Source organism: Topomyia yanbarensis, unplaced genomic scaffold, assembly GCF_030247195.1.
Source record: "Topomyia yanbarensis strain Yona2022 unplaced genomic scaffold, ASM3024719v1 HiC_scaffold_15, whole genome shotgun sequence".
NCBI lineage: Eukaryota > Metazoa > Arthropoda > Insecta > Diptera > Culicidae > Topomyia > Topomyia yanbarensis.
In genome coordinates this window covers 137,148-148,343 of record NW_026683327.1, presented here as the reverse complement: position 1 = coordinate 148,343, position 11,196 = coordinate 137,148, and the positions used below count along the sequence as shown (strand labels likewise).

General features: G+C 36.4%; 1 protein-coding gene across 1 annotated transcript; it reads left to right on the top strand.

The window, feature by feature from the left end:
• Positions 1-1,675: 1,675 nt before the first annotated feature.
• Positions 1,676-3,391, top strand: LOC131694787 (phospholipase A1-like). The gene is made up of 2 exons (XM_058983290.1): positions 1,676-1,736; positions 1,800-3,391. Exons 1-2 carry the CDS (start codon positions 1,694-1,696, stop codon positions 2,819-2,821), a joined length of 1,065 nt encoding a protein of 354 aa, XP_058839273.1. The 5' UTR covers positions 1,676-1,693; the 3' UTR covers positions 2,822-3,391.
• The last annotated feature ends 7,805 nt before the right edge of the window (positions 3,392-11,196 follow it).

Sequence of the window (11,196 nt, the reverse complement as noted above, 5' to 3'; positions counted from 1 at the left end):
TTTGACTTTGGTTGCTCTTAACCCTAAATTGTTGATATTTTATCCTAACATGTTATACATTTTTGGATTGGGCAATCAATACCTTTCGAATGGTGAATCGTTTGTGTTAATCGGAAGATTTGTTCCTGAGATATTGACCAAAAACTGCAAAAAGTGCTCCAAAACACCTTTTTTAAAAAATCGCAGAAACGGTTCTTTGAAAAAGAAAATGGTTATGATTTTCGTGCTCAGGGACCCAAAATTGACATAGGATGTTTCCTTAACTTCATGAAATTAACCCAAAATTTGTAAACTAGTGTAATGAAAAAAACTAAAAAAATTTAACATGTAGTTAAATCGAGGTAAAAATTATGTTAAATCGAAGTACGTTAAATCAAGGGGATATGTTGAATCGTGAGTATGTTAAATCGAGGTAAACCTGTATACGGGGTGGATGAAGGGAATGCAGGCGGAAGGTTGGTCTGAGAGGATGGTTGGTGAGAGGGGGGGGGGGGGGGTATTTAGGTAGGTAAAAGGTGGATGGGTAGATGGAGAGTTCAACACCGAACTTCATATTATACCTTCCATTTGAGACTAGGTTAGTGAAAAATGGTTCAGTCATTATCGAAGTGGCTTTAAATCTGGAATATACCCGGAAACCAGGGCTTCCGGAATTATCACCAGTGGACAATATATCCCAACAATCTTTGATTCACCATCAGTGATCTAGGCCTGCGAATCGAAGTAATTTGATGTTTATTTCAATAGATTTTAAACCTTAGAGTTATTATGATTGTACCTGTTTATATGAGAAATTCCTATGTGACCGTAATAACTACTCTGTAACTCTGAACTGAATGAAATTCAAAAGCAGTCAATGGCAGTATTATATCTTCCATTTGAAATTAGGCTTGTAAAAATCGGTTAAGAGTTTGCTTGGGAAAGAGGTGCTCAGGAACTTGGAGAGTTCCCTGGGCGCATCAAGGAATCGTCATAGGTGGCCAATGTGGTCAAAACTACTTTGATTGGTCATTAGTGATCTAGACCCGCAAATCCAAGTAATGTTCAACCAATTGGAATATGTGTTACATCATTCGGACATCATAGGGTTACCAGTTTTTATGGGATTTTGCTGTGTGGCCGCACTCTTCAACCCATAGCTCCGGAACCGGAAGTTCGATAAATTAAAAATTCAATAGCGTCTTTTGAGAGCGTTATGCCGTTCATTTGAAACTAAGTTTGTGCAAATCGGTTCAGCCATATCTGATAAAATCAAGTGGCATTATTTGACAGACACATACACACACAGACATTTGGCGATCTCCACGAACTGAATCGAATGGTATATGCCTTGCGGCCCTCCGGGCCTCGGTTGAGAAGTTATTTTTTGGAGTGACTGCATAGCCTTTCTTTATATTAGAAAGGCTAAATAGCAACTCGCGTGTATCGCTCATTTTGCACGTGATCACGTATTGATCATGCTTTATGGAGTTGTCCCAAAAATTATGCCCTATCAGATTAGATTGCGTTCCTCCCGCGGTGCAAGATATAAATAACTGTTTTAGATGGCTCTCAGCGACAAACTGCAAATCTGCAAATTAATCATTTCTCTGCATAAAATAACATTCGATTATTCTGTTGGGTTGATAAGATTCGATTATGCTATAAAATGGAATGCTCAATCCACCTCCAGACAGTGTTCAAGGTACTCAAAATGAAAGTGTACGGATTAGTCTTTCTGCTGGTAGTTGGAGTCGGTAAGTAAATCCATGAAAATGTCACAATATAGCAAAAATAACTTCTCTAAAATCATCTCACAGTGGCAGCCTTTCCGATCGAAGAATTCGGAGACGAGTTTATTCCCGTTGACAATGATGGTGGTGCGGAACATGTTCCCACCTGGACATTGGTGCCGGACGGTGATGGTCGGCTCCATCTGGTGAACACAGATCCTTACGACTTGGCCGGTATGGACGAACCGGAACCACACTTCAATTCCGACGCCGATACTATTTTCCGACTGTTCACACGAAACAATCGAAACTCAGGACATGTCATTCAATTGAATAATGCTGGCTCTTTGGGTGGCTTCTGGAACGGAGGTCGCCAGACTCGACTTATCATCCACGGTTGGAATAACAACGGTGATTCCGGTGTCAATGTTAACATTCGAAATGCGTATTTGGATCGGGGTGATTTCAATGTAATTACTGTTGACTGGGGGCGAGGTGCCCAGAATCCGAACTACGTAACGGCTAGAAACCACATCAATGCAGTTGGAGCAACAGTTGGCCGATTTGTGGATTTCCTGAATCAGAGCGGTGGCATGTCGTTCAACAATGTGTACATTGTCGGGCACAGTTTAGGAGGTCATACTGCTGGAATCGCCGGAAAGAGAGTTAGCCGAGGACGACTGCATACGGTAGTCGCATTGGACCCAGCACTGCCACTGTTCTCGATCAACTCCCCCGGGGAGCGCGTTGCGCCCTCGGACGCTAACTACGTGGAGGTTATTCACACCAACGCTGGACTGCTTGGATTCGACCTACCGATTGGTGTGGCTGATTTCTATCCGAACGGAGGACGCACACAGCCTGGCTGTGGAGTTGATGTTGGAGGCGGCTGCGCCCACAGTCGTGCATGGGAATTCTTTGCCGAATCGGTTAGATCCGGTCGATTTAATTCGGTGCGATGTCAGAATTTTGAGCAAGTTTGGAACCAAAACCAGTGCACGTCAAGTGGTCCGAACAGGAACATGGGTGGGGAACCTTCCAACATAGGAATCGCCAATGGAGTGTACCACCTGACGACGAATGGGCAGAGTCCTTTCGCGAGGGGTTAAATCAGTCAGATTTGGCTAGTACTCTTGTTTCTGCATTGATCAATTACACGCGTGTTGGAGTTTGAAAATAAAGCTTGGATTACGTTCTAGAAATCTGGCGACTGCGAAGCCAAGTAGTTGATAGAATAGCATACATAACATTTAATAATACAATACATACAAACGGAAAAATCTTTCACAATGTACCCGTTACAAAATAGTGAATAAAACACAAGAGATTTGTAAAACTCTGGATATTTTTACTTCTTTGATATTCATACTACAAAGTACTTTACCATATTGACTAGGAATTAAGATATCGATTCTGTTGAATTTATTGAACTTGTATGATTACCGTTCGCAAAAAACGACTTGAGTGTGCTGTGACCGCATATTGTAGTAGGAAAATTATGAAAAATGAAGTGTGCCGTTCGGCTCCAGTGCGTCAGGATCGGTTTTTATGAGCATTTCGTTTTTTTTTTTGTATTATTATATAAGCCACCCAGGAGGATTGAATATTTAGCAAAATACAAAAATCGTGACGTTTTCCGCGGTTGAACTTCGTGGAACGTCGAACTGTCCGGCATCCAATTAATGCTTGCGAGTAAAATGCACAACCCAAAGTCCCGTTCTGTAAAGTTGCCCTAATTGACGTTCAGGAAAATCTTGCTATTACTGCTTTCGCTGAGTCTTATTCAAAATTAAATTAGTTTTACGAAAGGCAAAGAATTATTCGCTAAACACGTCACATATTAAACCAGTCAAAAGTTGTGAAATTATTTTTTGCCTTTTTCATATAGAAAGGTCATGCAATCGCTCGGAATTTCAGCTTTTTAACCGAGACCCGGTGGATCGAGTCGCTTATATATTTCGACTCAGTTCGTCGAGATCGAAAACTGTCTGTACATAATCTCACCCATCTTTCACAGAGATGGTTAGGCCAATTTCAACAATATTATATCTAAGAGAAAGGTGCAACATCGCCACAGGCTACTGTTGAATTTTATTGTGATCAGAGCTCTTGTTGCCGACTGCTATCACACATAAATTCCGATATAACCCAGTGTAGGTGATTTCTGAATGACACAAAAAATCGAGAAAGTGACAAAGTACACCTCTTCTTATCCGCGATGGCTAACTCGATTCTCACAAACTAGAGTATTCTTAAAAACTGTTGTCGAATTTAATTTGGATCGGAGCTCTGGTTCCGGAATTGTGAGTCATAGAGTGGAACATATGAGATTACCCGAAGCTTTTTTATCTTTCTAATATAAACACAGGCTAAGCAATCATTCAAAAAATCAACTTTCCAATGAAGGCTCAGAGGGCCAAGTGTCATATACCACTCAATTCAGTTCGTCGATAAAATGTCTGTGTGTATGTGTGTATGTGTATATTATTTAAGCTCACACTACTTTCTTAGATATGGTTGTGCCGATTTGCACAAACTTAGTCTCAAATTAATATTATAACGCTCCCATAAGCTGCTATTGAATTCTTAGTCAATCGGACTTCCGGTTCCGGAGTTACGGGTTGGATAGTGCGATCACATAGGAAATTCCCATATAAACAGACACCACCATGATTTCTAAATGATGTAATGCATATTACAATGTGTGCAACATTACTTGGATTCAAGGATCAAGATCTCCAATAAACAGTGGTCCAGAATGAAAATTTAGCAAAAATTTTGAGATTTTACTGAAACTAAACAATTTAGCCTAACTAAGTCTTTGGAGAAGTTTTCGTAGTTTGTCAGCCCCTTCTTTTTGTTAAAACAACAGTTATGGTAGTTCTAATTTTATCAATATCAAAAATGATGTAGAACGACAAATTTTGGAAAAGTTTACTCTATCTGTCATACTTTTTGTTTTACAACAAACTTAAGATCGGAGGTGTTTCTTAGAAGAACTGTTCTATTCAAATAACTTTTGCGGTAGTGCTTTAAAAACGAACTGGTTTCCAGACAACTTTAAGGTTGTTTCAAGGCGAATAATTTGTTTCATAGCACCACGTACCTAACTAATTTCGTTAAAAAGTTATAAGCACCTTTTCGCCAAAAATAGGTTTTTTTTAATAACAATGTCACTCATTGGGGCAAACAAAAGATAATTCTTTTTTATCTGTAAATAAGGATTTATAATTGAGCAAAGAATAACGAATATGATATATTTTTAAATTTCATAAAATTGATTTAAAAAAAACCATTTTTGATATATTAACTGCTTATATCTTTTGAATAATAGAAGCCAGAGTTTAGATGTGTTAGAAGAAAATATTCGTCTCAAAAGCTATGAAACCATAAGAAGGTTAGGTTGAAAAAAATTAAAACTTAAAAAGTTATATTACAAATTTGGTTTTTCGTGAATTGGCTACTTTCACGGTGGACAATATAAAAATATAGTTTTGTTTCATGATAAAATATTGCACTTTATTGCTTTGAAAGTTTATTGTAAAAACCGGGATACTGGCAGCCATGCTAACCTTCCAGCTACTAAAAGTAAGAAGAAGTTTGTTTCTGACACTTTTCTATGTCAATAATTTGTCAGGTCGAAGGAGTTGCACTTTTGATCACACTTTTGATTCATCACACTTTCATACTGTGCAGTTCGATTTGGTGGGAACTGTGCAATACAATACTTTTCTATTATTTTAAATAGTGGGTAGGGTGGTTCTAAATTTTTTGAAATCAGAAAATTAACATTTTAATAGTTCAAGGTAGAGATCCGCTGTCTTCGAGAAAATTGAAGAAAAAAAGTTTTAAAAACGTTGGCGAATACTTCAAAACTACAGACAAACAGACGTAACACGAGATGAATTTCCATCACCCACAGAAAAAACGGTCGATTTAAATTATGAAGAATGCGCCATATCACCGCGCGTGACGCTTGTGAAGCGATTTTGACACATAGCCATAATGCGTCACTTCGTTACCGCAAGCACCCGAAAACCAAGATGAAGGGAAAGAAAGGTGGAAACGTTCGTCACTTTTGAATGTATTAGTTTTATACACGTCAAATTGAACATCCGCGCCCCATAAAATAAGTAAGGGAATTGTGGGAAAAACCGACACCCCGATTTTTTTTCCTAGAAATCAAATTTTTATTCATTTCATAATGACACTTTATTATTAGTACGTTTATGTAGAACAATTGAAGGAAAATTGGATTTACGTTAGTGCGCCAATGTCATAAAAATAAACAAAACATACGACAGCAGCGTTCATACACGCTAAATGTTAAATTTTGTTGGTAGATTAAGGTTTAAAACCTACGAACAAAAGCTTTTCAAATCACCACATTTTTCAGTACCTATTATTATCGGTCTTTGCTATGATCAACTAGGTGCCTTGAAGACGAGTTTGAGAAACTCAATATTTTTAATTGCTTTTATAAAAAAAAACTGCGTGCTGTTGGGGTAAAACCGACACCCTATGGTCAGGGTAAAACCAACACGCTGTTAAGATGGTTGTGTATACTTGCGATTGATTACAAAATGCTGGGGATCTTTGTGACACTTCAATTAGACTATTAGCACACTATAATAATAGCAGAAATACAAAGAAATACTTTTATTGTGTTTATTTATTGTAAGTCTCATTAAAAATCAAAAATTATAATTTTTGGATATCCGATTCTATCGAAGCTTTTACTATTTCTGCAAAAAGCTCATCAAACCGAATTTCTAGTGTCTCTTGGTTTGTCATAGACGAACTTTGTCACAATGAGACAATGATCTTATGTATACCCCAATAGATCGTTAATGATCAGAGTCCGAAAAATCAAATCTGAAAAAGATAGTTTTAGATAGATAGTTTGTGTGTCACTTATAAGTGAATGAATTCGATTAGCAGAACGTAGAACGCTTGCAAATCTTCTCTTACGAAATAAAATGACACTGAAGGTTGCAATGAGGTGTGCAACGATTACTTGGAAACATCCATACCAAGAAATAATCTTATAGCATAAAATACTCTTATTTATCGTACTACGCTTTCTAACTTTCCTTCCCTCACTACATGATGAAGCTATAAAAAGCACATATTTGCAACATACATACTCATACTTAATTAATCACGCATATTCCTCATTTTTAATAAAGATAAAGATTTTAATAAAGTGGAGAGAAAATAAATTAAAGGGGGTGTAGATCTTATCCATATGGGGTGTCGGTTTTACCAGCAGTGCCTACGAAAAGTCACTTTGTTTTCCAAGTTTTACAACCAACAATGAAATTAATTTTTTGAAGCTCTGAAAAAATTAAGTCTTGTTAAGAATTTTCTGAAGAAGAATTCTGCATAAAAATTATAATTTTATTGGTTTTGTGGCAACTCAGAAAAAGTGTTAAACTTAAAGTGTCGTTTTTAACCATAATTCCCCTAAACATAAAGATCCGAACGAGCATCCAGATTCTTTGGCGCACGATGAAAAGAGAAAAAAGGCCGAACTCCAGCACGGATCTTCCGATTCGAACACTTAGTGACACTTTTTTTTATCTCGAAACTACTGATAAAAATAATTATGACTGAACCGAATCAAAACCTCTGGCCACATAAAAGCCCACTACGTTATTTGTTTATGTTTTTTTTCTTCATATTCCTTTGTTTTATCGGTTTTTTCGAAGAAAAATGACCACAGTGATTATACTTAGAACAATGTGGCTGCCTGTACCGTCTTGGCTGAAAACATTACCGCCATTTTTATTTTATGCAAATCAAAACAAACACAATGGTCCAGAAATGTGAAATGAATTCCTGTCGATGTGGCCAAGGCAAGAATTGTTCAAAATCATCTCGTAGTTTCCTGTACGATGTCGATTGGTGAGCAGATATATTTTAGTATCTTGCGAATTGAACTGGTTCGGTGTAACGAATCTACCAGGATGTATGCAATAGATTCGATTTTGTCGGTCGCCGGAACTGACGGAGAATTTCAACGTTTTCCGGGCGCAGGAGCTACGAAAACTAAAGATACGCTCAGACCATATTCAATTTGGATATATTTAATGATCAATCGCAACCCAACAAGCGATAAAAAATTAAGTCGTGAGATTATTATGAATGATAATAACTACATATTTAGGTTGCTTCAGGATACAGTTCCGCAGAAGACCAACACATCGAGCATACTTTGCACTCAAGATAGAAGCAAAGATTTCGTTGAAAGGGGAAGTAGTGCCATGTATGTACTCGTATGCAGCATCATCGTGGTGAACAATCACTTTAGAATTTTATAAAATTAAATTCTCCAATAGCCTAAATACTGAGTTTTCATTTGCGGAAAACTAAAAATGAAATCGTTGGTGCGAATTGATCTTGATATTGGCAAGGAAATTTTTAGGGGTTGCGTCTCCGCGATCCAATGATGACCCCGATAGCGCAGCCAACTTTTTAAAAATAGGCTACTAGTCTTGTTCTTACAGTAAAAGAAAACGCCAGGCTGAAAAATAATTGAGTTTCGGATGTCTCCGGGATTACAAAAGAGCGACGGTAAAGAAGAGTAAATAGAGACAATCATACGGCCAATTAACGACAAGAATTGATTTCTTCGCACGAAAAGGAAAACAATTTTGGCGTTGCCTGATTTTCCTCCTACCTTTCATCGACTATCTTGCAGTTCATATAAGCGGTGTAAGCATTGTTGCCAGGGCTTCGATTGAAAAAAAAATTGTTTCCCATGGTTGCCAGAATCACAATGTGTGCAATGTGTTCAACAGATGTCGCTAGTATACCGTGAGCGATGATTTTTTTTAGAATTTTCTTCGAGCTGTTACATCTGTTTGTCTGTGCTAAAACTCTATGTCGTGTACTTTTTATTTTACAATAAATTTATTAAATAAATTTGGGCGTTTTTTAAAAAATGGTTTTCTTTGTATAACTTTTGCAGTTTTGATTTTTCATTAAGATCACTTTAAAAATATTTTCAGATATTTTTATGGATAACAATTTGTCTTAATATACCAAACCTCTAGCTTCTCTCGTTAAAAAGTTACATATACTTTTTACTAAAAATAAACTATTTTTGAATAAATATTGCAAGATATAAAAGAATATCCTAAATATGAGTAAATATTGCAAGATATAAAAGAATACGTATTTGCAATTTTTGACCTATACTGCAAAGCATGCTATTTCATATGACAGCAACGGTATTTAATGTTAAGTGCCCTACTCGAAGAAGATAATCTTCAAATTGTCCAAAGGGTACTTTAGTGTAAAATAAAAACTACAAATGTTATACAAATAAAACCGTTTTTTTAAGAAGCACCCTAAAGCTTACATTTGGATTTCTCGTGCAATGGAAAGTATAAAAGCTAGAGCTTGCATGTCTTCAGAAATTTGTCTAAAATGTGTTGCTCTACAACTTCATCGAAAACCGTAAAGCTGTATGATGTTCATTTAATGTTTATTAACCTTTCGGCAGTCGCGCTAGTGCACTGAGTGCACTCTGCTCTGAAAATCTAGCGAAATCGTCTTAGGACACCAGCGGCTGCTCGTTCAGTGGGCCACTTCCGGAGGGTTAAAGAATCTTTGCATTTGAGAGACCGAAAATAAAAGTCGCAAGGATAAAACATACTTTGTAGAACCCATTCCAGATATCTTAGCATGTAGAAATCGAATATAAACATCAAGCTTAAAAATCGGACAGAGATCCTTGAGCATGAGAATCGCTTAGAATATTCTCACCTGAAAAAGTCGGCAAGTATAATTCGTTCACAGGAAACTCCATACAACGTTACATTTAAGATTAAAAGTTGGATAAAGAAAAGTCCTTTGTAAGAACCGGATATACTTTTTTACATAATCGAAAAGCTCCTGTCCGATTTTGAAACTTGAAGTTCAAATCCAATTTTCAGATTCTAATATATTTATAACGGGTTTTACGAAGCAATTTCTGTTCCTGCGACTTTAATTTCGGTCCATTCCATATTCCAACTTGTTTCATATAATACTGGGAACAATAGTCATTGTTACTTTGACTAGTGAAAATTAGAATAATCGTGTGATGCCTAAACTACTTTTATTCTGCTTGTTACTCATTTTAGGGGTTGCTATACTTTTAGCGAAATAAGGTAGGTATTCACACAAAATTTAGAAAATACCTATTTAGTTCAGTGAACAGTAAAAGTGAGTAATATGCAGAAAGCGAGTGGCTTTGATATTCGTCTTTAGTATGAACAGTAATCAGAACTCTCACAAATCGCAATCCGAATTCTTTCGGCATCAACTACATCAGAAACAGTAGAAAAAATGTTTAGTACGTTTAGGTGCCACAATATTTGTAAAGAAATGTTGGATCACCGCTATAACAATGATACAATCGAGGAAAACCATTCAGAATTAATATACATGCAAAACTTTATGACAATAATGCTCATAAATAAAATAAAAATGTTTGGATAACAATACATTAATGTTCAATTACTAAAATATCAAAAATTACAAAAAAAAAACCCAATCTTCCCGCGAAAAAACTGTTTCAACCGGGAAAAAACCTTGGGTTTTTTCCCCAAAATTATAAAAACCCGATTTGGTACATCACTGTCCACAGCGCATACCACAATAAACTGGTTCCCGTCGCATCCTCCCGCTCACACTAACAAATTCCCTAAACACATCTCTTTGCTGTTCATAATAAAATACACCAAATTCTTTTTTTGCACGGGGGATGCGTTCCGTGCAAAAAAACCGTGTAAAAAAATCCGTATAATTTCGAGAAACCGTGTAAAAAAAATCCGTGCTATTTCGAGAAACCGTGCCAAAAAAATCCGTGCTATTTTGAGAAACCGTGCAAAAAAAATCCGTGTTATTTTGAGAAACCGTGTAAAAAATCCGTGCTATTTGAGAAACCGAATTTTTTTTATTAACAGCTATTTGGTAATGGTATTTAACAATGAATACTGTTGGACATTTTAAATGCACAAGGGGGTTGTCAATGTGCACAGTAGAAGTTTTTCAATTTTTCGAGGAGTTTTTTTATTCGTTAAAAGAAGTTATTGTTCGTTGAAAAGCAATAGTTAAAATGGAAAAAAAATAATGCACGCACGATATTTTGAAGCAAAAAAAACATTTTTGGGACCTTCGCCACAACAAAATTAGCTACATTGTCATTTTCAGCCGATTTTCGGTTTTGAAACATTTTTTGAACGAAGAAAACTAGACCTTTCGAACAGTATGCTGTCATATACAGTTTGGTAAGAAACATTGATCGATTCTGGGACAACAATATCAAAATTGTCATGTTTTGCGATTTTTTCATGTAAATGGTTATTTTCTCATTAAAAGAATTTTCGTGAAAAGTAAAAAAAATAATATTTTGATACAAAGATTCTCTTGCGCAATTGAAATGTCAGAAATTGTCAATTTTCAACGGCCTATTGATTGGCTTTTACTTAAT

Coding starts and splice junctions, on each gene's coding strand:
- LOC131694787 (XM_058983290.1), top strand. CDS start 1,694: ATGAAAGTGTACGGATTAGTCTTTCTGCTGGTAGTTGGAGTCG. Junction 1,737..1,799: donor TCTGCTGGTAGTTGGAGTCG/GTAAGTAAATCC, acceptor ATCATCTCACAG/TGGCAGCCTTTCCGATCGAA.